The sequence below is a fragment of the Sinohyriopsis cumingii genome, chromosome 8, assembly GCF_028554795.1.
Source record: "Sinohyriopsis cumingii isolate HCF-2022 chromosome 8, ASM2855479v2, whole genome shotgun sequence".
In the NCBI taxonomy this organism is placed as follows: Eukaryota; Metazoa; Mollusca; class Bivalvia; order Unionida; family Unionidae; genus Sinohyriopsis; species Sinohyriopsis cumingii.
Window position 1 is genome coordinate 82,207,436 of NC_142968.1, and position 27,943 is coordinate 82,235,378.

A 27,943-nucleotide genomic window follows, 5' to 3' on the forward strand; every position below is an offset into this window, starting at 1 on the left:
TAGTCTTTATATATCATATTCAACCAGTTAAAATATTTTTTCTTATTCAGAAAGACGAGCACCATGTAACATTTTTTTCAAGATCTTAATTATTCACACCTTTTGGTTTTGTGAAGTTTAGTGATCAGTTTTATAAGGCTGTAGATGGTACACTGAACATTACCATTTCATCTGAACTCTTAATCTTATCATTTGAATTAAACTTAATTTTCATTATTAGAATATCATTGGTTTATATATTCCTTCATATATTAATTCTAGTGTTGTCCTTTCTCCATTTGCTTTCTGTATTTGACTGAATTTTTTATCAGAAGGTTAGCAGTAAGCACTAGTTTTGTAAAACTCAGTTATGTCATTTTCTGTTTGACATTTTGTGCATGTTACGGAATCTGTTTATTGCATCAATTAAATTAAGCTATACCTTGTAAGATTTACTATTATTACATTAAAAATGTTGTATTAACTTGAAATTATAACTTAGATGAGATAACATAATTTCCCTTATAAAATAAACGAAAGTTAGAGGAAAGAAAAAGTGAAATTTCAAAGATTGATAAATCCTCAGAGAAAGTTGCTGCCTTAAATGTGACAATATTACTGACAGCCAGAGTTCTGGGCTACTTAACATGTTCTCTTCCAGGGGTTGGCAAACAAAATACAGCCCACTGGCTGGATCTGGCTCATGACCTGGTTTTATTCCTTAATTTACATAATTGGGTGTGGGTTATGCAGCCTTCACCCTGGAGGAAGTTGCCCATACCTGTCCTATGCAGTTTTCATCCACTCTAAACTGGTTTTTCAATTATTTCTTTTCTAATATGACGGTTGTTATGTATATTTAATTTATTTTGTGTGCTTATCTTTTGTCTGTAATAGTAAGATGTAAGGAGAATGTTTTCATGTCTAACTTATGTCCATGATTGCAGGTTATAAATGTATTTACATTAGAAGAGTTCAGGGTCAGTCTTGTTTACAGTTAGACTATATTTTTCCATTGGAAATCTTCACATTCTATTACATAGATTGACCCCTCCGATGGCCTAGTGGTTAGAGCATCCACCTCGGATGCAGGAGGCCATGGGTTCAAACCCTGGCCGAGTCATACCAAAGACTTATAAAAAATGGTACTAACCACTGCCTCGCTAGGCGCTCAGCATTAAGATGTTAGTGTTAGGACTGGTCGGCCTGGTGTCAGGATAATGTGACAGGGTGGGACATGATGATACATGTCTGCGGCATGATGCTCCAGAGCTAGACAGCACCATAAACTGCCACACAGTAGACATATTAGCAATATGACTGAATTTTTGTAAAGCTACCTTAAAAAAATATGACTGAACTTTTTGTAAAGCTACCTTAAAAACCCAAGTTATGCACGCACACAAACACACACACATTATAGATCACGTGAAAATGTGTATAAATGGGTATTTGATAACAAATTAATTTGTTCCAGTTTTAGATCATTCTGTTACATATCATTCAAGAGGAATTATTTCTTTATAATATTCATTGGAAGTGCTAAAGTGCTCATTAACTTGTAAATTTATATGCACTACTTTGGGATTTTATTGTGAACTCATTCAGAAACATTCTGGACTGCATCATTGTGTTTCATCAGGATATTCAAGGCCTTTGAAATTCATTCAGAACATTCTATAGTTTTAGTCTTATGATAAGACATTTAGGATTATTTGGAATTTAATTCCCAATACTGTAAGCAATTCTTGATATTCCACTTTGTGTTTTGACAAATAAATAACTTTTTGATTTTACTTAAGTTGTTACATTTGTTACTCATTTTAAGACCTAGAGTCATAACATTATCCATTACATTTTTATTTTTTAAAAACTCTATATCACCCCTTTAATATCCTTAAAAGTTTTATGGAAAATCTAAAGCCCCTGACCTTCAAAATTTAAACATTTTATGAAAAACCCTTAATCTTAATGACCTTTAAATTTTATTTATAAAAAACTCCTATTTACCTTCAAAATTGCATGAAAGACTATATAACACCTACATCTACTGTATACAAGTTTTTGTATTAATGCCTCAAAACTTGCAACCTCAAATGGACAAGAAGTTAAGTGTTGTACATCAAGCAAATACCCACCACCGGTAGCTAAATTAAAAACAGGCGTGGAAATATAGACGCTTGCAAGTGTTGATAGTAATAAAAGGTTTAGTGATTTAAACAAACGGTCAGATAAGTTTGATGATGATAAATTATCTGGAAAGACATTTATGTTTGATTTTCATAGAAGATGGTGTTGCTGTAAAAACAGGTACTTACCCACAGTCACATAATGTGTGTTCTGATCAGTTATACAGTCTATTGAAAATATTAACTGTTTTCACATCACCACCAACATTATTCACTAGGTATGGATTTGACTATGCTCCATTACACCTCAAGCAGTATATAGCTAAGGGTCCGACAGAGATGTATATTATTAAATAAATAAATCGGTATTATATTTAATATTTAACCTTAGAAACATGCGAAATAATGCTATATATGGATTAGAATTTTGGATTTCTAGTATATAAACTCTTTCTTCCAAAACAAACTTAACAAAAACAATTTTAAACAGAAAAGAGTATATAAGAAAAAAGTCAAATAAACACATTTTTTAATTCGTGGATTTGTTAATTGCGGACAGCATAAACATGTTTTATCATTATATGGCAACATCTGTAGTAATACTTAGAGGAGCTATCGGTTTAGAATTCACAGGACGTAATTATCTGTTGAAGTCATTTGATCCTAATGGAACCGTTGAAGAGTAAATAAGATAATATAAACTACATGAGGAGATTCAATAAACAAAAACAAAACAAAATTCAATGAAAATGGAACAAGGTGAGCTGGTTCAATACAAGATTAATTGAGCAATGTTTCGTTACTCAGTACTTAAATAATTGGAGGAAGCAACATACGGAAATTTTATAACTCCTTTAAAAAATCAGGAAAAAGAATGTATTAAGATGTTAAGAATTGTAATCCACCACACCATTGTTTTATGCACACTCCTTGTAGAATAAAACCTGAACGACTTAACAAGGTGTAATACATAACCTGAGGTAAAATGTTTCAATTGTACTTGATAGCTTTTGTTAAGTTACTATTCGTTGTACATGTACAGTTGAAAGGAGATAAATGTAACTCGGTTGAAAAGAATCTTGAAAGAATGTTGTCATAACGCCATAAAAAAAAGTTTACCCTCAGGTAATCTATTTAACTTAAGTTGTAACTTAAAATAAAACTTAAAATTACAGTAGTTAAATGCATATATTTCTTGATAAACTACTTATTAATTGATGTACTGGAAGATTTGTAACCTCTGTTCTTCTATCATTTTATTTGGTAGTGTAGCATCTTCGTTAGCCAAGGTTCCAATATGTTAACTTATTAAATATCTTGGCGAATCGATCGGATGTTTCACTGCTTTGCACTAACTACATCTCTTGGATTTCACGAGTTTCCTAACAGAATATGTAATGCCAACTAACCAACAGCGTGTAACAGCGGTGCATTGTACATCGGCCGTAAAATATGGATGCAATTTATTCAAAGAATACTTTGTAAGTTTAATATCGAAAGTCAAACTGCATTTACCAAGACGACATTACAAGTGTATTTGACGGAAAAAATAAATTTGTGCAAACACGCACCGGCAGTTGAAAATCGCTTATCTATGAGTCCTTTCAACTTGTGTGACCCCTTGTCTCGATTAAGGAAAAATAATTTTCAGACTTGAACAACTAGATTTTGATTGGATGCGGCGGTTTACCCAGATTCGAAGCACTGAAATATCTGATCGATCCGCCAAGGTGTAACTAGGCTAACATATCAATACCATGGTTAACGAAAATAGTGGTGGAGATATATCATCCCACCAGCAATTTGTTTTTCTGGTGTCAGAGAGTCAAGAATAATCTTCAAAATAGTCTTATTAATATATCGGTACCTCTAAGTATACAACTAAAATTCATCCAAGTCAATTATTATTAGTCAAAGGCAATACATTGTTTTCGAATACTTTTTTGTTTGTTTGACCATTTAAAGTTTGCAGCGAGCGTTGGCTGGCACATGGCTATTACAAGGATCGTCTTTGTAATGGCGCAAATATTTGTAGAGATAATTTCGCAGTACAATCTGTCGTGGTCAGCGTAAACATTTAGTTTGACGTATGGGCTAGGCTCGCAATACATTATTGACTTCGAGTGATGGGATCTGCCCTGTTTGGAGCATGAATTGAATCTGAGTCCGTTCGATAACGGCCCGACAAATATGTCAACTGAGGTAAAACAGCGGAAGATGGCTGAGTTGAGACAAACCAGAGTAAACATTTTGGAAACACATTATCTCATACCTTCTGACAGTCTTTGCATGTTTAAATTACCGCTGATTGGGGCTGGACAGACCATTTTATTACAAACCTGATAGGAGATAATAAAAAACGGACTTTATTATAAGAATCTCATTGAGATCAGGAAGAAAGAGGGATCCGCTTTAAATTGGAAACAAATAACGTTAAGTCGAATATTGCGTGAGTATTGCGCAGTAGCTCTGGAGACTGAAACCATTTCGTTCCAAAAAATAATTCTGTATTTAATGACCATAACATGAAATGAGCAAAATGTTTAGAAACGTTGCCATCGTGTTACCTTAAATCGACAAATATACAAATGGTACTTGACCAAGCTGAAAAGTACGAAACGCCAGTTAACAAATTTAGCAAGACCACTTTATAATTTGAACAGTTAATTAAATTACTGATCAGACTCATAATCAGACTTAATCCTCGATGAGTTCATAAGGTCATAACTGTCTTGAACTACGGATCAAAGGTCGCATGGTATGTTACCAGTGGATTGATCAGTAATTGGCCATTGGCTGGAATAATAAATTTAACAATCCCCGATGCAAAAATAATTACATATACAATTTAAGAAATGCAAATTTCTTTACAAACAAAGATTTTCCTTTCAAAATCTAACGACTTTAAAACGTTGGTGAAAGATAGTGAAGTTTAAATCGTTTGTGAATTTAGTACAGGTAGCCAAAATGACAGATCATTAGTTAAATTTTATAGACTTTTTAACTTGGCACTGCAGACATTAATACGTAATAAATCTAACAGAGGCGGACTGAAAGTGAGCGATCCACTATAATGATGAATAAACTTTGTTTGACTGACAGCTGGTAGGCAGACAGGAGGAACTTGGGGATTCGTAGTTATTTACATAATTAGGGGCCCTACATTGCACTTTCGCTCGGAGAAGATACTGAAAATTCAAGCGAACAACACAAAGATCACATTTCACCATAATGTTATTAATACGGCGTTTGATACATGGGGTGGTACAGTAGGCAATGCTTCTTATGTCCTATGCATCCAATACACTATTGCTATTTTCTCGTTTTGCATGCGCAATTTATAAGTGATTATATCGCTTTTTTATGACTGAAAGGGGGTTTATAATATAGAACGGGAGTTTATAATACTTCTATAATAAAAACCTAAAACCCAAACAGTAACTTATGTGAAAAGATGTAATAGACACCAGACACCTGTCATTTTTGATAAACCTTGTTTCTAGTTCACCCCTCTCCTCCATGACTTCTAAAGTCGATCAATCTTAGAATTTTCACGAAAGAATAGCAACTTTCACCCCCATCCATCAAAAGTGATTTATAACCTTAGATGTACGATTCATTATATATGACATCTGAACAAATTTTGTTTCCATCACGGTACTTTAAGTGGCGGTCACTTTGTGCCTTGTAAAATACAAACGGTATATTCCAAACTTGTGCAACTTCCTCAAGGCCCGGGCCAGATCTGCGATTTTAAAGCCACACCCCTATGATCTAAATATTCAGATCATGTCGGGTTGCGGGACGTAGATTGCACAAGCCTGTTATACTTGATAAAAACATACTCTAAAATTTACCATTACAGTAAAAGAAAAATAACTGACAGCGGTTGATGTTGTTGTTGTTGTTGTTGTAGGGTTAACGCCATTTTTTCAGCACACGATAGGCTATACATGGTGGCCAGTATTAATGATGGAGGAAGAACCCGGCAAAACCCCCGGAAAGAACCACCGACCCACGAGAAGCTATTGGCAAGCTTTCTCACATACCCACATTGGCTAAATCCGAGACTAGAACCCACGCAGACAGGTGAGATGGCAGTGATCCGTAATGGAGAGTGCATTAGACCACTCGGCCACACGGGGCCCCATGTATGTATGTATGTATGTATGTATGTATGTATGTATGTATGTGTGCACGTATGTATGCATGTATGTATGTATGACTGACTTTCTTTATTTCCTCTTCAGAAGAGATTTCATTCAGTTAATATTTCGTTAATACAGAAAAGATAGGAACATAGCTTGACATTAATGGACTTACAGTACACTATATATACATGTACATATATATATACATTCATATATGCACATACATACATATGAATACATACACACATATATACATATATACACACATACACATATATACACACATATACATATATTCATACATATATACATACATAACACAAAAAATATACATACATACAGACATATACATACACATATACACACATACACACAAATATAAACATATGTATACATACACTGCTGTCGGGCATTTCTGCGCACCTAAGGTTTTCGTTTCCAATATTGAAGCAAAACGCAAACCGAATTCGAGCGATTGACAAAAATAAAATAGAGCAATGCTTACCATTTGAAAAGATGCAATTGTCACCAGAATACTCTGTTCAAATTAATATCAATTTTGGACACAGAGGATACCACCCCCCTGTTTTCCTGACTCGCGATATGTCGGCCTATTCTGCGCACATCTTTGAAAAGATGTAATATTTATCTATCGTGCTATAAAAATGAAATGTATTACTTTGGACTGTCTTTGTCAGCAGTTCAGTCGAGTAATTAGGCTAGATTTATAGCTAGTTTTATAAAATTCAACGTACAAATGTCAATAAATGGCAAGATATATTAAGGTAACTAAACCGATCTTGTAAAAATGTTAGGAAAGTTCAACATTTTATGAAAAATAAGCTATTACGCGGAAGAGAAACAACAATGAATAGGATGTAATGTGTTTACAACGTTTTGTTGATGGGGAAAAATTACTATAGAATTTAGAAACAGACTATACGCCGGTGAATTTGTTAAGAATTTATGTTCTAGCGTCAAGTAGACACGTTAGGTAGCAGACGATTTTGTACGTGTGGGACAACTTCTTGCAAAATGTGAAACTTGGATTAAAATACAGTTTTGTATTAAGGTACACATTTCCATCTTTTTTATAATGTATTTATTTGTATGATTCTAAAAGATGAATAGTAAATCGAATTTTCTGTGTTACAGGTTCAAGAAGGTCATGGAATGGGTCTTCACGTTGCCAGCTAGAAATCACATTTTTATGTGCATTTCGAGTCTAAATGTGAGATATTTTTGTACACTTTATGAATACCACTTTTCTTAATTAATGTACGCTTCTTCTTTCTTGATACAAAATGGATTTTTGACCCAAAATAGCACGTGATCCAATGTTTACAGAAATGACGTATCGTTGCGCAGAATTACCCGACGCGCAGAATAGGCCGACATGGCGGTATATATATATATATATATATATATATATATATATATATATATATATATATATATATATATATATATATATATACATGGATGGATGGATGGATGGATATAGTATCGCAAGACTTCTACATCACTTTGTATTGTATCTCTGGTTCAGATTATAAATACCAAACATGTTACATTTAAAACAGAATTTAAATGTTCAATGTAGACGAAGAAATTATGGTATTATTGACGCATCGAAATGAAGGAACACGAAGGGAAATTCATGTTGCAAATTTTAGTTATGTTCTTTTGTTTTAGTAGGCATGCTGTTGGCTCATATTGTTAACGAGTGCAATAGTGTATATATATATATATATATATATATATATATATATATATATATATATATATATATATATATATATATATATAGATAGATAGATAGATATAGATACCATAGCATAGACCTCAGTTCAAATTTACATCGAGGAATGAAAATATGGTACTACCATGGACATAAGAATTTCAGAACTAAGAGACTAACCTAACTCACTAACCTTGAGCTACTCATCGCCGAAGCCTTTGCCCAAAATGTCTTCCGTTCCGTATAAAAATATAAAACTTTTACTTTGATTTGGCCAGTATTCACACTTTTCGCTTCAAGTCAAATGTAGATTATAACTTTGTTTTAAAAATATATTAGTCATCTAAAGTAATTTTGCCAGTATTTTAGTATTGTACTGCTTCGTGCTACGTTGCTTTGCATTCTACGTAATTCGTGGTAGATAAAAACATTTGGTGCGTGTTTTGTAATACTAATAACATATTTACAAAATGACGTATGTACTGCGTCGATATCACGTGATGGGTGTACAGCATCTATATCACACTATGTATGTACAGTCTCCAGGCCACTTGCTTTGTTGAAACCCCAAACATCTGACCAATAATTAGAAACTGGCGATATTTTAGTGGTAGATGTTTAAAATATAGTTTTGTTTGGATTTTGTGACAATTTATCAAAACACTTTATGTTGTCATCAGACCATGAAGTATTTTTACTGTTTGTGTTAATATTTTTGAAGGCATAAAACACTAGCTTCTTCTTAGAAGAGAATACACAATCAATATACCTATAATATGATGGTATTTACAATCAGGCTATCAACAACACTCCAACTTTCTTATCTTTTCAAATATCCGCCTTTCTTAAAATATGTCATTTTAGTTTTCTTCAGTTTTTTTATGTTGCTATATTATTTTCATCTTTTATACAATTCTTTGAAGCTGAATAGCAGTTTCAGGAAAAGCAACCAAGTCATTTGCATATAGCAGTGCATATAACTGAGCATTTTCTAACGCTTGACAGCTGTGCCGAAAATAAAAAGGGTGATCAAACACAGCTTTGCCTTGACAGTTAAATGTACAAGGAGACGAAGAAGAATTGTATATAACAAAAACATTTCTAGCAATGCTCCTGAATAATGACATATATCAAATCTCAAAGATGTCTTCATGAGACACATGAAAAGTGATGAAACGTTTGAGTAAAAAGGTACGTAACTTGCTGTAAGTTAGTTCCATCATTTTCACACCTAGTGAACGCTCATGCATGATTATATTTATACGTGGTTAAATTGAATTAGTGTCGACCCTACGGGACATGCAATTATTCACTTTAATAATCGAACTCCCTTTCACCCCGTAAATTAACCTAAATTTACGTCTCTTTCATTCCAATTTATTTTATAGCAATATAGCCTGAATCAGGAAACATAAGAAATATGTTTTAAAGAGTTTGTTTGATTTAAGTGATTTTCATGCTGAAAAAGACATTGTGATGAAAAACAGTACCATAACAGCTGTAGAACAGCCAGCTGAATACAAAGAGAATAAGATATTCATCCCAACAAATATCGATTAGCCTTTGATACCTTAAATACAGCATTAGCTTTTGTGGCATATCTGAATTTACCGTAAAATGGTAGTAAGAAAACATTCTTTAACCTCTCAAAATATGTACATCAATCGGTGTTACCATAATACAGCGGCTGTCAATGTCATTATAAGCAACATTAATACTGCCTTCATTGTCAGTGTCATCATAAGCAACAATAGATCTGCCTTCATTGTCAATGTCATCATAAGCAGCAATAGATCTGCCTTCGTTGTCATTGTCATCATAAGCACCAATAGATTTGCCTTCGTTGTCATTATCATCATGAGCAACAATAGATCTGCCTTTGTTGTCAATGTCATCATAAGCAACGATAAATCTGCCTTCATTGTCAATGTCATCATAAACAAACTTATCATGTTATTTCAAACTATATCTGAAGTTGGTTCAAGTTTAGCGTCTTAACGAGTATACTGCTTATTCAAGTTTACATTTGAAAAGTACATGGATATTTTTCTACTCGTAAAATGTAAAGCTATGTGGCCACTGTCTGTCATTCATTTCTGTTTTTGGTGTAAATTTCAATATGTGCTTCTGCACAGTCTTTCGATACAAGTGTAGTCCATAATCGATGTGTTCAAAATGTATTTTTATCAATGACGAAATGTTTATATTTGTACCAATCAAAATTCACATATTGTAAATGGGGCGTTAAACTGACATATTTAATGGCACACAGCGACAGAATACTAAAAATGCTCTTTTATTTCATTGTTTTGTTCCATTTTTTGTGTGTGGAGGATTCTTTAGAAAAATGAGTAGGTTGCCCAGTATGTTTTGTTTTGTTTTATTTTCAGTATATGAAATAAATATCCCCGATTCCATCTCTGCTGTGCGATTTGTTTAACAATTTGTTAAGCATGAACTTATTGTGTCTTTATAAGGTATTAAGAAAGAGAAATAGATATAACTTCCAGTTCTCCTACTACCGTTACTAATAAAACCACAAGTGCGAATTTGTAAATAGTCTTTCTTTATCATCATTCCCAAAACAAGACTCGAAAAGTTTCAGTCTAAATGCACTTACCTGAATCAGATATGATTTTATGACATGTGTTTCTGCGTTAACCAAATCATATGATACCTTGCACATTATGCCAGTTGCCAGGTCTAAAAATTTCACAATGGACTTTATTTCTTGTACCTGTTTGCATTTAATAATTGTCGCTATGAACCATAAACGTTACCACATATGTATGCATCTAATAATTGTCGATATGTACCATCAAATTTTTCACATCTGTTTGCATTTAATAATTGTCGCTATGTACCATCAAAGTTATCACATCTGTTTTGCATTTAATAGTTGTCGCTATGAACCATCAACGTTACCACATCTGTGTGCATCTAATAATTGTCGATATGTACCATCGAACTTATCACATCTGTTTGCATTTAATAATTTTCGCTATGTACCATCAAAGTTATCACATCTGTTTGCATTTAATAATTTTCGCTATGTACCATAAAAGTTATCGCATCTGAATGCAGTTAATAAATGTCGCAACTTATCATGAGATTTTTAATAAAAGCACTAAAGACCAACAGCTTGAGTGCGATCATGAACTCAAAGAAAACAGTAGGCTTGTTAACGATTTTCATAATGCAGATCTCTATTGTCTTTAAACTGTTCTTATAATGGATATAATTTATAGAAATAAATCATTGTGTTCAGATGCAGGTTTTAATTTCACTATGTTGTTTTCTGATGACAATGTCGTTGTTCTGTTGCTGTGTGCATATCATGCAGTGGTTAGGAAAATTTAATCAATCACCACGATATTCCATCTGTTGTGACAGATGGACACAAACACGATCAGCTTATCAGACTTACATAAAATTTATTTACACTGCTCATTTCATGTGCTGCATCAGATATGATTTTCCATACCATGTGAACAGACCGTTTGGTTACGAAAACATCTAATTATAACCTTTGGGTTATATTGAGTTATTATGGCGATGGCAGTAAGATGTCTCATTTGTATCATTTGGGTCATGTTGAGTTGTTGTTGTTGTTGAGTTTAATTATAGTGGCGTGCGCACAATTGTTCTCACACAGTGACATGCTGCGTGATTATGACGATGACAGTAAGATGTCTTATACTGTAACATTTTGGTCATATTTGAGTTATCATGGAACTGTCAGTAAAGCGTCTAATTTGTATTATTTGGATTATGTTGAGTTATTATGGAACTGCCAGTAAGACGTTTCATTTGTATCATTTGGGTTATGTTGAGTTATTATGGAACTGTCAGTAAGACATCTCATTTGTATCATTTGGGTTATGTTGAGTTATTATGGAACTGTCAGTAAGACGTCTCATTTGTATCATTTGGGTTATGTTGAGTTATTATGGAACTGTCAGTAAGACGTCTCATTTGTATCATTTGGGTTATGTTGAGTTATTATGGAACTGTCAGTAAAACGTCTCATTTGTATCATTTGAGTTATGTTGAGTTATTATGGAACTGTCAGTAAGACATCTCATTTGTATCGTTTGGGTTATGTTGAGTTATTATGGAACTGTCAGTAAGACGTCTCATTTGTATCATTTGGGTTATGTTGAGTTATTATGGAACTGTCAGTAAAACGTCTCATTTGTATCATTTGGATTATGTTGAGTTATTTCTGTCAGTAAGACATCTCATTTGTATCGTTTGGGTCATGTTGAGTGATTACGACAATAACAGTATGATGTCTCATTTGTATCATTTGGGTCATGTTGAGTGATTATGGCAATGACAGTATGATGTTTCATTGTATCATTTGGATTATGTTGAGTTATTTCTGTCAGTAAGACATCTCATTTGTATCGTTTGGGTCATGTTGAGTGATTACGACAATAACAGTATGATGTCTCATTTGTATCATTTGGGTCATGTTGAGTGATTATGGCAATGGCAGTATGATGTTTCATTGTATCATTTGGATTATGTTGAGTTATTTCTGTCAGTAAGACATCTCATTTGTATCATTTGGGTTATGTTCAGTTATTATGGAACTGTCAGTAAGACATCTTATTTGTATCATTTGGGTTATGTTGAGTTATTATGGAACTGTCAGTAAGACGTCTCATTTGTATCGTTTGGGTCATGTTGAGTGATTATGCCAATGGCAGCATGATGTTTCATTGTATCATTTGGGTCATGTTGAGTGATAATGGCAATGGCAGTATGATGTTTCATCGTATCATTTGGGTCATGTTGATTGATTATGGCAATGGCATTAAGACGTCTCATTTGTATCATCTGGGTCATGTTGAATGACTATGGCAATGGCAGTAAGACGTCTCATTTTAACTCTTTTAGTGCAAGAAGGATTTATTGATAGCGCTATTTACAGTCAACTTTAAGTGATAGTCTTGATGAACTGGAAGGAAGAATCTTCCCCAACTCCTGCGGTTTCCTTTGGAGACCTATATAATTCGATTTAGTAACTAACTTGTAAACCTTCTTATAGTCAATAGTTCGTTTGCCTGATATAGAAGTACACCTCCCAATAATAATAATAATAATAATTATAATTATAATAAATATATCAAAAGAACTTAAAGAATCGTACAATCACAGAGAGTCTCTGGACATAACCCGGACGGACACACTCTTTCGCACCATTCCGGTATCGACATAACATCTCTAAAAGCACCTGCACCAACACACTTAAGTACCGTATACGGCACTCCAGCCATTGCAATAGTATTAGTCTGACTTGCGCTCTGCCAACCCACAAATGGTGTGTGTATACCCGAGCCTTCATTCACCACCATATTTAGATTAACTTTGTCTTGAGTACCCGGCATGTTTGCATTTCCATTAGCCACTTTGTTCAAGTCTGACAATCTCGCCTTCTCTTGAGCTCTGGAACTTGACATTTCTATGCGATCAGCAGCACCCGATGTCGAAATTGGCGAATTTATATTCGTCTGACCTTGGATACCTGCCAGTCCAGTTTTTGCTTCAACCACTCCAGGCGAATCTAGCCACATATTACTCTGGTCTTGAATGTTTGACACTGAGACTTCCTGTACACCTGCTACGGAAATTGGCCGTCTCGTATTAGCATGTTCCTGAGTTCCGGTAGTTACTGTATTTGAGTTCAAGCCTGACCGTGACACATTACCCTGACGTTCAGTACTTAATAGTTTTATATCTCCCTCAAACATGGGCTTCGAACTTGACCATTTTCCAATATTCTGCCCATGAATGCCTAATATGCCTTGTATACCTTTCGTCATTGCAGCTAACCAGCCTGTCTCATCCTGATCTTGAATCCCTGATACCCTTGTGCCACTCGTTACCGCTGGTGTCGTACTTGGCCACATCAAATTAGTTTCACCGACAGTGCTTGAATGTATTGGGTGTCCTTCAGCTACCGCTTTCGAACTAATCCTGATAATATCGACATCACCTTTACCGATGTTACTGGTAGACCTACGAAAATCAATATCAGCATTGCCAGCAGAGGAAGCATTTTTTATCTGGACACTCTCGGTATTGAAGCTTGTCTGAGTTTTAACTTGATGGAAGGGCTTGTCCGTAGAAGTTTCATGTAACCACAGTGGATCATCTTTAGTCGCGTTTGCAGATACCCCTTGTATTCTAGTGCTAGTGATACCTGTTTTGCTTATGGTAGGCATAATATCCATACGAATTTCACATATACACTTGCACTTGTCTGCAGGACATATACCATCCTTGCAATTTGAATAGCACCACCATTTCATGCCAGGGATATATTTATAGTTTCCAATCGGTTCACACACTAGTCGTTTTGTATGTGGACAAACCTTCACAGATATCGGATCCGGCGTCAGAGACATAGGTGACTTTGTGGTACCAATCATTCTGTCTCTAGATTTTGTACCTGTAGTGAATACTTGATTCTCATCGGAAGGAAAAGAATAGAACGGACCCCAAAAATCGGTGTTTGTTACTTCCGATATACCCAGTTCAACCAGACTTAGATCATTTTGGAAACCAATGGTGTCATTCTTTAGCCAATTCGTATCAGATCCTGTTAGATCACCCATTTGCCATTCTTTTCTGTCCGTTGTTCCTGCAACGCCTCCCAAATTAGTTATATCTATATGTCTATCAACTACAAGTTCAGATAATATTTCTTTGATATTTCTTTCTTGGCCTCCATTTTGAGAGTTGCGTCTTGCCTCACGAAGCCACACATTATATACGTTATTAGTTTCTCCCTCAGTTCCATCACCACCTTGATTTATCTGAGCAATACTTATATCATTTATGCTTCTACCTTTACTCCTAAAAGGTTCCTCCCCCACTGACACGCTTCCTTGTTCCAGCTTAAACCTAACGTCGCGTGCATTTTGTGTTTTTTTAAGAGAAGGGTCAAATATAACCACATCCGATCCTTGGCCGCTCGGAATTAACATATCTATTTTATGTTTGACATCATAAATTTGAGAAAAATTAGAATTTCGAATATGATTTTTGCTTTCATTTTCAAGTAATGTCAAATTATTGATCCGGGGAAATATTGATCCATGTTCAGTTGAGAGATTTGCCTGTGATATATTGTTCTGCTGAGGTAGATTTCCAGTTCTAATTTCGTCTTTTCTTATCAGTAACCTTCCTGAATCTGTAATGGAAAGCAGGTTGATTGAGACTGGATCTGTATGCGCGTTCCCGGACAGAGTGCTGGAATCAGTTTTGAAAGTGGAAGTGTAAAGTTTCTTGTCAATCTCAAATTTTGTTTCTGTGGGTTTTCCACCTAACGTCTGAGAATTGTTGCTCATCTTAACAGTTTTCTCTGTGGTTGAAATGAATTTGGTAGTTTGGATATCTGGAAGGTTGCTTTCCGTCGTTTCATTTATCATAATGTGGTCAACAACAATTTCTGATTTTCCGTCTGATGCTAATGACTTTGGTTTATGTATGTTTGAATGAATAGACGTGGTGATGTCATTGATATACACGGCGTTCGATGTACCGACGTGTATACCTGAAGAAATCCCTGCGTCTAATATAGAGTCCATCCCAATACTTGGTGAACTTTCGAAAAGAGATACTGAACCCAGTTCGAGTCCACTTGAGACTGAATTAACGGAGCTACTACCTTTGGTCACTTCTCTGGCAGTTAACAATGTATTACTACCTAGATCTCGGTCCTTGCTAAAGGAATGGTCTTCATTTATATTGGCAGTGTTGTTAAATTCAAAAATAAGTAGGCTGGTTGTGTTATTTTCAGTGACCGTGTTACTACCGTTGTAAGTTGTAACGGATTCAAGGCTGTCCGAACTGATGTTTTCCTTAATGCCTACATTTTCCAAAGAGGACGCAAGAGTAAAGTAGTCAGACAGAAGAAAGGCGACATTCTTCGTTTCAGAACCACCATCCAAGGAATCATTATTTGTACTAATGCCTGAACCGTTATTTTTCACATTGCCTACGCCGAGACGGGCATTAGAACTCGCGCTTTTCATGGAATTATTCATAGTAATGTCGTCAGAACTAGCCATATCTAGAGACACACTGTGACCTACACCTTCTGTAGCACCAACATCAACACCGATGTCAGACTTGAGAATTGTTGACCTGTCGAAACGCATATCTCTATCGAGAACAACATTCTCTACAGCACCGGGAACTCTTAATCCGGCATTCCTCACTTTATCTTCGACAGCAGCGATACCCTCGGTATTTACAGGATGTGACATAGTTGTTGTATCTGTTACCACAGAAAAGCTCCAGCCATAAGAGACATTGTGAGACCATGACACATTTCTGCTCCAACTGCTAAATATAGGTACCAAATCGGCGACTATATTGCTTGAAATATTAAATTCATCTGTTTCGTTCAGTAGGTTCTGCATCCAATCTACAGGCAGGCCCTGAAGAAACTCTCCAAACCTTACAGTGGCGATCGACGAATTGTAATCTGATAAAGACATGTTTTCAGAAGTGAAAAAGGCTTTAATTATTGAACTCTGTATCGAAACATTGACTTCTGGAAAATGCCAAGAAACGTTTGACCTTGTGTCGATTGGGACACCACCAATATTGTCAACCAGTTTAAGAATGTTCGGATCATAGGGAATTTCCTTCGGTTTCAGATCATCGACCGAAATTGAAACCGGGGTCATTATGGCTAATGTTTCGTTCGATGTGAAGTTCCCATCACCTGTCAAATTAGAACTCGAAAGTTTATCAAAATTATCATCTCCAGAAAAACTAGGCGCTGTATTCAAAGTTTCATTTCCAGAATTTGTTGCAAAATCTCTTGACGTTTCATTTGATGTTGCATTTAAATCATCCGTCCAATTAGAATTTTGCTCATCTGCAATTATTTTCAATGTCTGATTCACCAGGAATGTCTCTGTTCCATTCAAGTCTACCAAGCTTGTCGTATTTGCTTCACTTTCTGTAGATACACGTGATGCATTTGAATTTTCTGCCTGCCGTCGGACACGACTGACATCCTGGTCCGCTGTGTCAATCAATATCAGAGCACAATTAAAGGATTCCTCTTGCGCTCCACAACCCTGACAGTTCAAGACTTCTGGATGGTGTCGATATTCTGAAATGTTAGTAGTAGTAGTAGTAGTAGCAGCAGCAGTAGTAGTAGTAGCAATAACAATAACTATGGTGGCATAGTAGGAATAGTATTTGTGCATTAGGGGTCATCATCATCAACAACAACATTGTTAAGGACAACAATAACTACTACAACCACAACACCATTAACACACACTATTCCTCCAGAACTCCTCTTTTGAAAATGAAACAAACAACATTTAAAGAAAATCAGTATCATTCGATATCTATATATTACCCTCTAGATCACATTAGTTGTACTGTCAGCAGAGAGTATAACCAGTTTATTACACCTTAAGCATGATTGATTTTTTCCTTCCCTAACTTAGAAGTACATGAAAACAAATTGCATGGATTAAATTGAACAGTAAAATTTAATTAAGATCAACTATGAACATTTTAAACAATTTAACAGTTGACCGAATAGATTGCGATTACTGTAGGGTTTTTTTTGCGTATAAATTTCTAGTGAACAAAATTTATGATTTTTTCTTTAAATTACTGGGTTGTCATACATCCGTGACGCAAAAATAGACGAGTTGGTCCGAATCCTTTTTTCCATTGATGTTATTCCTACACCCGTAAATTTCGCGTGATTTTCATACGCTGCGCTTCGTCCAAATTTCGTTATACACCGTGAGAACTGCATATAATATGCATAATGCGTTGGATATTTAACAACCAAATACCTAGAAATTTATCTAATAGATAATAACATCATAAAATGTTCACTTGCATGTAATGTTACGTCATTGGATCGTTTTATAGTTCTGCGACGACTAGTACACATGCTTTATTTGCCTTAAATTTAAATACAAGTAACTACTTAAAATAGTTTCAAAAGATGCTTCGTTAAGGTATAATAAACAAGAAAGAAAAAAAGATACCTTTATAAACAACTTCAAGGATACATTTTGGACAGAAGTCACTTTCGTCGAAACTCAAAACGACAGGTGTCGACATTTCTCCTTCCTTCGGCTTGAAGCTTTTCAATTGGACGTTTTCTATGATAATTGGTTTCTTTTGGTTACAATATGGAACTGGGACGTCAACCCCTGGCGGCGTTTTAAAGGGACAGATTCGAAATTCCATGTGACCACGAAGCCTTAAATCAAACTCTACTGTAATATTTTTAGGCAGCGAAATCGAAAGAAGAGGTTTCAAGACGGTATGAGTGGTGATTGTCTCGCCCCGCATCTCTCCACAAGGCCAACATTTTCCTTGATTTGAACTCCATTGGATCTGCAATGAATATAGCGGAGGACAATTAGACTGATTCACTTCATTATTCAATATCACACCAATTCGATACTAAATCACATGATACCGTATTAAGTTTTTATCAATAAAAAAAAACATTAATGTGATTACTTCTCAAGTCCGTCTGAATTAGAAATAAAAAACGACCGTATCAAAAGTACGCCACGATAATACTATAAGAGCCCAAATGTAACGAATTAAAAATAGATACGATGATATCTTTTCCGTGTCACTCTAAAATATATATTTAAATGTCTTAAAATGTCAATCCTTATGTTTCTCATCGATATAATAGAACAGTAGCAAATGATAAACGTTTTATTTATTTCCTTTGCTTTACGAAATCTTGAATTGAGGGTCGTAATGTATGTGCTTAAACGTTTAATGTTGTCTTAATGTCAGGTATGGTATTTTGTATGGGTAATATTGACCAACAATGAGTCGTTTTGTCAAGCAGTATGTATAAAAAAGAACACGTGATATGACAATCAACCACAGTCACCGTTTAAGCCCATTTCATAGCTGAGAACCTCGAATTATAATATCCCTAAGAGGTTTTCTTGTCAATCTTTACATTATTATTCAGACATGAATTGTAATCCATCTTTGACATTTGTATTTCAAAGCAGTATACAGTATGCCGACATCAAGTACACAATCTAACCAATATATTGTCTTATTTACATTACAGCCCAATACATCATTTCTAACGAAACACTTATAAACAGACACCTGTCATGAAATACCATCGGTTATATTGACTCAGAAAAGCGGTTTCTCGTCCGCATGTTTATTTAAATGAACCACTTCATAAGAACAACTACCCTTTGTTGTCCAAAACCATTGATAAAAAAATTCGTATATTATGCAAGTGACAGATTGATTTCAGTGCAAAGATTAGCGAATAAATAAAAATTAACTTCACTGACAGTGGAGCTATTTCGGTTACTTTTTCAAAATTGAAAGATGTATGTGGACTCGTTTGCAGAGACAGGAATAAATCGATTGAAATACATTTCAGGATAACGTTCTTTAAATAGTTCATACGTAACCTAACAGGCAATCTGGAACATAATCTGCCTATGTCATGCATTCAAAAGAACCCCAACACCCATTTTTGCTTTTTTACGGACCATGTATCGGATGTCTAAGATGTATATAGAGCATCTCGTTTTAAGGGTTCTTATTCTTTTTCAGTGTTTGTTTAATTTCCATGTTTCACAGACTCACTGAAACTCCGATAGTCCCAGTCTCCTCAATAGTTAACATTGTTCTTGGCAATGATACCTTTGTATTGTCACACACTTTTCAGGTTAATTATATAGTTTACTTTAATTGGTGAACCAACTTCGTTTGCGATGGTAGATCCAACGTATTTGAAGGTGTATTCTGCCCCTAGTTACTGGTAATTGACGCGGATGTTATGCTGTAAGATGGTTGTTTGATTGTGTATGGCCTTTAGATTTTATCAGCATTTATCGCTATCCTGCAACCCAAGGAGGCTCTGTACACGTTGCCTGTCTGCTCCGGTAACTCATTTCCTGTGCCTGCAATTCCAAAAATATCAGCTGCAAAACGAAGGTCTAAAATGACGAGTCTTCAAAAATTGACAATTCCTCCGTGGTGTTCTATGACCTCTGTCAAAAGGATGCTAAATAGCGTAGGGGAAAATAAACAGCCTTGGCGTACGTCCACTGCTGCTGAGAACCGCTCCCCAACTGTACCATTTACTAACACTTTACTTTCTGACTTTCTGTAAAGTTCCTGGATGATGTTTCTGAGTTTGTTCTCCATACTAAACTTCATCATGGTAGCCCAGTGTCTTGTGCCAAGCTCATCATAAGATTTCATCAAGTTTTTGAATTTGAATTCAGGTTGATATTCCGCTCTTCACCAATCAAGTGGCGCTGTAATGCTTCAGCCTGTTCTGAAACGTTCTTTTCTCCTGTATTGAGGTTCTCTGCTCAGTGTTTTAATAGGTTCAGGAGCATTTTCAACATTGCATTACTGGATTGCGTTATCATACTGATGGTTCTGTAGTTTAAATAGTGTTTGAGGTTGTCCTTATTTAAAGGATGCCCTTCTTTAGAAGATTGTGATGGGGGTAGGGGGCTGAGTCCATAGCTCTGACCATTTCCATGTCCTCCAAATTGTATTATATATTTGACCTCACAATATGGCATTACATCCTGCCCTCGTGATATATGTTCATGCTGCCTTGCCTGGCTAGAGTGACGTCTTTGTTTTTTCGTCCTCTTCTCACAAGATGAGGAAGTCGTCATCATTCGTGTACAGAAAGGTACACTGGTAACACTTGACGGCCCTCATGGTACACTAATGTAGAGTTCTGGGCAGTATTTCATCGATCTCTTCAGTATCTGAGCTAGTTCTATTAGACAGTTTTCTGTCTTGTCCTGGACCGTTGACACTCTTGGCTGTTGCTTTCATCTTGTGAGTTTGGATGGCTGTTTTCCTGCTATTTATATGCAGACTTTGTTCTATTTTATCTCATTCTTCGCTTATCCCCTATAGGCTACGTCTATCATAGCTATTTCAAATTAGTATATCACGTGATAAACTATCTAGTTCCGATTAGTCAGCTTTAGGTTTAATTTACAATATTTACTCTTGACTCCTGCATATTATACCTTGTTACAACCATTACTCATATTGCCACGCGCAAACGTATATGATGTCGCATTCAGTTATGCGAAACACTAAATATGTTATTGCCTTCCCTCTCGGAGAACTGACCTTCTATAGCCCTTGTGGTTTGAGTATACACACCAACCAACACTGTTGGAGAACAGCTTCCTCTGGAGAAAGCACTAATATAATATAAAATATCTTTCCTATTCCGCGACATGACTTCAATTTAAGTTCGTTAAACTATATAAGTAAACAAATAAAAAGAAATTCTAAGAATAATTCTTCATGTCAAAAAATACAATATTACTTATAAACTTCACAAGTGACACATTTACGTAAACTTTCTATTTTGTCATAACTAAGGGGGCGGTGAAGTCCAGTTTAAACTATACGTTTCCTTTTACGAAAACGTCAGTAGAATGAAATTTGTTCCATTTAATACGAAATATTAAACCGTATATATATATATATATATATATATATATATATATATATATATATATATATATATATATATATATATATATATATGCTTCTACTTTTTTGCTCATTTGGTATGATAAATTATGTAGAGTTTATTTAAGATTCCATTTTCACAATAGCATTATTAGAAGCTATTACCTGGCATCATGAAAGCTTGTATTCATAAAAATAACATAGTGGGACCACAAAAACTAACGTACAGCTTATTTCACTTAGAACATAGTAACATCAAGCCTTGAAAGCTGAAAATGTATCTTTTTATTATCTTTACATTTTAAAACGCAAACTTGCTTTACATATTTAACCACAAAAAATATATATATTTGCTTGTTCCACACAAAAATGCTGTATGCTAATAATTCTGGGTGGATCTTTAAAAAAAAGTTAGCTTGTAAAAATTATTAAAGCTAGTATTAGAAAAAGGATGCCTTAATGTAAAATCTTGGTATCGAAGATAGAAGTCAATATTTATTGATGAAAAGATTATATCTAAAGTTTTATTTTTAACGATACGGAATATCCATCATTAATCAAACTAATTTATTGTCGAGGATAATGACAAACATTAATCCATCATGCGCATGTTTTGTTTACGGTGTACGAGTACAACGGTGCAAATATTGACAGGCACGTGCAGTCTCATGTCACAACACGACGAGACGAAGTGAATGCGAGATTGTATTTCTTGCTGACTTCATTGCTTCTTGTTTATTGTGTTGACTAATTCCACATATCAGCCAGCTATTTTGAAAAGCAATTGTTTATGTGCTCAAATTAGAATTATTTTTTTATTTGCTTTTATTATTTCAAGGTTTATACTGAATCAGAATTACCTTTGTTCAATTTAATTACATCATTTATTTATATCTTTTTACATCATTCATAAACAACAAATTGAAAATCTACTTTCGCTGCGAAGAATACGGCGCCCTCTATTGATTTTGAACATTGATTTATTGTCGAACGTATTACCTGGGATATTATGTGTCCTTGATGAATGCACGCGGATGCCTTCTATTTAGACAATTTCAAACAAATGTCACTAACTTGTAAACATTTATGTTCGGCCTCGTCTAGCGCGGTGACCAAAGAAGGTTCCAGTGGATTAAACCGTGAAAAAAGATATCTATTTCTAGCTTTCTTTTGAGATAAAATCTCCAAAATAGATTTTTTAATATTAAAAAACTCATGAAAATTGCCAGGATCACAAACATTTCTAGGCCCATTTAAGGAAGAATATCTTACAATAGCCTACAACATCTTTATCTTTTTTAGAGGGCCTCTAGGGAGTATAGTCATTGACTAATGAGTCACCCTCTATAAATAAAGCATTATTATTATTATTATTATTATTATTATTATTATTATTATTATTATTATCAACATATATAAATGGGGCTATAAATTTACTGTGTAATTAAAAAGCAAATTATTGTTTATGCTTAAAAGTTTTATCTTTTGTATCCATTTTCCTAATGTCGTATAACAGCAGTATATGCTAAAGGTTCATGCCTTCATGTTAGCCTATTTAAGAAACATATGAAACTGGTTAATGAAATATGTCAGGAATGCCCTCTTCGTAAATCAGATACGTGTAACGTCCCTTTGCATTAAACCGGAGATATTCTGAGTAAACAAAATAGACATTTTATGATTATGGTAGAATATTGATGAGATAAACCAGATAAGCGTTGTAACGACATATCAATCAATTACTTTTGAGTATGACATATTTATTTATATTCCTTATAACTTTCGTTTTGTTTAGGCATTTGCATGTAAATAACAACAATTTGTTCAGGTATTTGAATACATGTAGTACTGTATTTTCACTGGTTGTTATGAATACTTCCCAGAAGGCATTTGATCTTTGAAACTTTTTCGATAAAATAACTGATTTATTTCTTTGTAAATTTCAATTCCTTTTCTGATATCTGTTTTCTATATCCTATAATGTTGTCATAACTGATATAATTACTTAAGATAATAATGTTCATTGTTTCAATGTCACTTCTTGAAGGTCTCAATTATTGTAATTTCTAATTATCATAATTTGAAATTGTAAAATCTATGGTGCTTCGGTCATACTTTCAAAGTTATATACCTCGATTTTTTTTACCTCAATAGTTAACATTGAAAGCTTTGTTTTCATCTGAATTCATACAAGATGATTTATTAGTTCATGCATTGTTTCCACTATATTGTCCGCTTTTGGAGAAATTATTAATTTGATCATTTAAAAAATTCTTTTGTGATGGTACAAATATAGAAAATTTAAAAAAAAATATAAACCAGGTAGACATAACACGAGTTTTAACTTAAAGAGAAATTGTTTCGTATTTGTTTCCTATTTCGATTTAATTTGTTGAATGTTATTTATATTTTATTTTAAATTTAATAAAAATTGACCACAACTGTGTATTAGGGAACTGTCCATTTTAAATTTAATAAAATTAACTACAAATGTGTATCGGGGAACTACCTTTTACAGTTGATGAGTTAGTTAAATCCCGATCGCCTCTCTCAATATGTAAGACTTGGGAATATCGCGAGTTAGTGCTACCTCCCTAAGCTTAAAGAGGTTATTAGGTGTTCGATGACCATCGCATTTCGACATGCTCCGCCCCCGCCCCTGAAAATGGTAGACCTTGATACGTAGAAAGACTGGTAAAGGGTCTTCAAACCCTACGAAAGGAAGAACATCAGTACTGAATGAATGGGTGAGCGTTTTAACGCCTGACTTAAGGATGTTTAAGAGAATATCGATAAAAGAATCACCGAAGTATAAATTACATACCATTATGATCGTCTTCACATTAAATAATGCTCTCGCTAGTTTACCACAAAGGGGCAGTGATATAATAATAAAAAAAGCTACTCTGAATTTGTATACTTCAATTCCAAATATATTGTGGGGCTGGAACAAAATCAATGAACCTTTCAACTCCATTCTTCAAGATAATATCTGCATTAAGCAAATTGTATTTCCATTATTATAAAAAAAAAACAATCAGATTTGACACTAGTTCTACCAACGTGGTTTAGTCTTTTCCCCAAAGTACAAAGAAATAACCACATACACATTAGTACATGCATCATAATGAAGTAATTACAATATATGAAGTTGGTATCAATGACAGGAACTGCATATGAAACAAAAACGAGAGTGCAAGTACAGAAGAATGTGATAGTATGGGGCAAAGTTTAACACGCATGTTCGTGCATACATGCCAACCATATTGACATATATTTGATTGTTCCATGAAAAAGTATTCCGTTCACATTCCAGGACAAAAATATATAGCGAAATGAGAATGAGAGAAAAAAAAAGTAGTGAATATGGAATTGATTAGGTCCTCAGTAGATTTTGTCCAAGAATATAAAGCAGTTTTATCCCGCAAGTTAGAGAGATAATAAGTGATGTACAGTTTCTCAGTGACGAATTTCAAAACGCCAGGATAAAAGAGACGAATATAGACGGTTCAGTTGATTTGTTTATTTGCTTTCAAGATTTTATTTATTATTTTTATTTTTGTATAATTTCATTATCATAAAAATAATTATTATTTAAAAAGTATTATTTATACTAACGTGAATTTATTGTTAGTATTGGCAAGGTACATAGACAACTATGAATGTAATAGATTCATCTTGGATCAGGTAGGTCATGCCAGTCTCAGATAACGAACATTAAAACTAATTTTAAGAAGATAAAAAAGTAATAATCATACATTTTTTATGTTAATATGTTCATTTAGAGTGAGTTACTCACGTTTAATCCTCCACAGCTGGATATTGTAGCTGGACCGACATTACCCGTGTAGTATCTTAATAAATAATCCGCATACAGAATCCGACCATCAATGGAACAAGGACTTAGAAAAAGCATTAAAAGAACTGCAATGCATTTAAACTCCATCTGCGACACTGTAGCTGCTAAAGAAAGAATGCTTACAACACGTGTCTTACTTTTGTATGAATTTAATACATTTTACTTTATGACAGACACATTTGTCTGAACCTTCAACCAAACGACTGTTCCGCTGCTTTAATATAGTGATGGGCAGAATAACTACATCCATCAAAGTCTAAAAGTCACATAAATATTGGACCCAATCAACATCTGGCTTCTTATCATGCAATATCGTCCTGAAATGAAAAAACTAATTTGCAGCGTTTGGCAACAAAGAAGACTGGTCAGCAAATACCATTAAAAGTGACATGTTTACTGTTTATAGTTCTATAAGAATAGCTACACAATTAGCATCCGAACGTTCAGTTTCCAAAACCCTAAATTCTAAGCTTACCGCTATCGCAAATATATCCCGTCTGTGGCCCCCGTAAAACTTGTCAAGGAAGATATTAATAAGTATGGGCTACGTATTAGTGGTAATTATCGAGCACGATTATTATAATACCACTTCCTGTTGTTTTACATATTTGGGTTGTCCCACGCTGCATGTATTAATAACATTTTGTCATGGCATTGTCTTCCAATACCGCTTTTATCTCCACAGTGGCGATATCACTTTTATCGCCACAGTGACGATATCACTTTTGGAACTACTTTCTTTTCCCATTTAGGAAATATATATACCCGTATGCATGTTATTTAAATCTGTATTTCCGTATTTAGGTCTATTTCATTTTCTTTCTTCTTTTGTTTGGTTCCTTCTGTTCGTTTCGTATGGTGCAGATTTCACATACATTACTCTTTTATTCGTAAAAAATGTTTCTTGCCAATATTTTTTTGACAAATATATGCTGGCATGGTTGATAGATTGTTATTCGGTTTTTATTAACCTTTTACGATTCCGATGTGTTAATCGGTAACAAAATTAAGAGAAAAAAAAGAGAGAAAATTTATATATTTATTTCAATGTCTGTTTGACAAAAAATCGTTATTTTGAATGACAGTTTAGAACATAAAAGAATGCATTATGTTCATTAGAGTTGTGGCACTGAAAAGAGCAGCACTGGTTGATTACATTTTTACTACGTGGATATTGCATTTTCTTAATAAAAAGATATATACGTTTACATTTTGTCGGGAAGTATAATTTTATGCATGTATTGATGGAAACAGCGATACAAAAACTGCTGTCCCTAATGACGACAGTCACCCTTAAAATGATACACATGTTACACACAACAACTAACTGAAAAGGAAATAAAGTAAATATAAAGGATTGTTACTCGTTTTAACACATTCGTTTGGGACACACACACACACACACACACACACACACACACACACACATATATATTCCTTTAAAGTGTACATACAACAGCTTTACTCAACGTAGATTTGAAAACAATACCAAAGGGTGACAAAGAAACAATTGATAATATAAGTGACAATTCAAGGGAAACTCACTGTATTGTGAATTAAATTACAAATAATCCTAAACGTCATATCACAAGCTCAAAAACATAGAATGTTCCAAATGAATTCCAATAGTCTTGAATGTCTTGATACAATACAATGATGCAATCCAAAAGTCTTTCAATGAGTTCACAATAATCCAAAGTAGTGTGCTAAATCAGACGTCAATGGGCACGTTGCAGTAATTCCAATGAACAGTTTAGATAAATAATTTCTATCAAATTATATCTTAATATAACTGTTAACTGTGATCGAAAATGGATTCCCAGAGACAGACCTAAAAAGTGAATTAATTACTTGTTTATCAAATCCATATTTATATACATTTCCAACTGATATATAACGCAATAGAACGTAAGGATTTTCCATTGGATAAACCTAGTCTAACTGTAAACAAGTCTGACTTTGAACTCTTACTACGTAAGGGGGCGCTCACCAATTAATATGTACTTTAGAGAGAGTGACGTATGTAAGGTGAAGTAGTTTGCATTTAAAACATGCACAATGGAGAGAATGTTGGCATACCTATATGCTATAGTAATGTAATGTGGATGATATTTCTTTGGATATTGTACTTTTGGAAATTTTACATGATTTAAGCACACTGCTAACTAAAATGACTGCTCCCTTGTGTTAAAAATCGGCCTGAATTAGTCTAAAGTACACTATACATAGCAGCTATTAAAATAGGGAAAATGAATTGTGCCAGACTAGACAATACCAGCTTCTGAAAATGCAATGAATGAATTACCAAATATATAAAATGTAAAAAAAAGTTATCAGGTCTTTTTTATACAATTTACCTCTGAAGTTCAGGGAGTGAAAATGACCAAGTAGAGCTAGCACTTTTTTGAAAGATGCACATTTGAAGTAAGGTCAAGCTGTATACTCTATAACCCATAGTACACCCATCAATCATACACCAAAATAAAGGGAATTAAAGGTTCTTTTAATTATACCTAAGATATACAAGGTCTTTTTTAAATAGCCAGTATAACCAGTGAGG

The 27,943-nt window shown here is 34.3% G+C and overlaps 2 protein-coding genes across 2 annotated transcripts in view; both read right to left on the reverse strand.

Annotated features, from left to right (window-relative positions):
• LOC149793997 (dynein light chain Tctex-type 5-like) overlaps positions 1-11,107 on the reverse strand; it is a 101,166-nt gene extending 90,059 nt beyond the window's left edge. The window contains exon 1 of the mRNA XM_089967923.1: positions 8,194-11,107. The gene's annotated coding sequence lies outside the window, so the exon portion shown is untranslated. The remainder of the gene's footprint in view (positions 1-8,193) is intronic.
• A 2,007-nt stretch (positions 11,108-13,114) lies between these two features.
• LOC149793999 (uncharacterized) lies at positions 13,115-25,655 on the reverse strand. Its single transcript, XM_089967921.1, has 3 exons — positions 25,324-25,655; positions 18,047-18,401; positions 13,115-17,142 (listed from the first exon to the last, which is right to left on the reverse strand). Exons 1-3 carry the CDS (start codon positions 25,468-25,470, stop codon positions 13,145-13,147), a joined length of 4,500 nt encoding a protein of 1,499 aa, XP_089824047.1. The 5' UTR covers positions 25,471-25,655; the 3' UTR covers positions 13,115-13,144.
• Positions 25,656-27,943: the final 2,288 nt, after the last annotated feature.

What these genes read in the sequence shown, in the direction of transcription:
- LOC149793999 (XM_089967921.1), bottom strand. Translation starts at nt 25,470, where the DNA reads ATGGAGTTTAAATGCATTGCAGTTCTTTTAATGCTTTTTCTAAGTCCT. An exon ending in CCAGCTGTGGAGGATTAAAC is followed by an intron (nt 18,402 to 25,323) that starts GTGAGTAACTCA and finishes TATTCATTGCAG; the next exon opens with ATCCAATGGAGTTCAAATCA. An exon ending in CCTTGAAGTTGTTTATAAAG is followed by an intron (nt 17,143 to 18,046) that starts GTATCTTTTTTT and finishes CTAACATTTCAG; the next exon opens with AATATCGACACCATCCAGAA.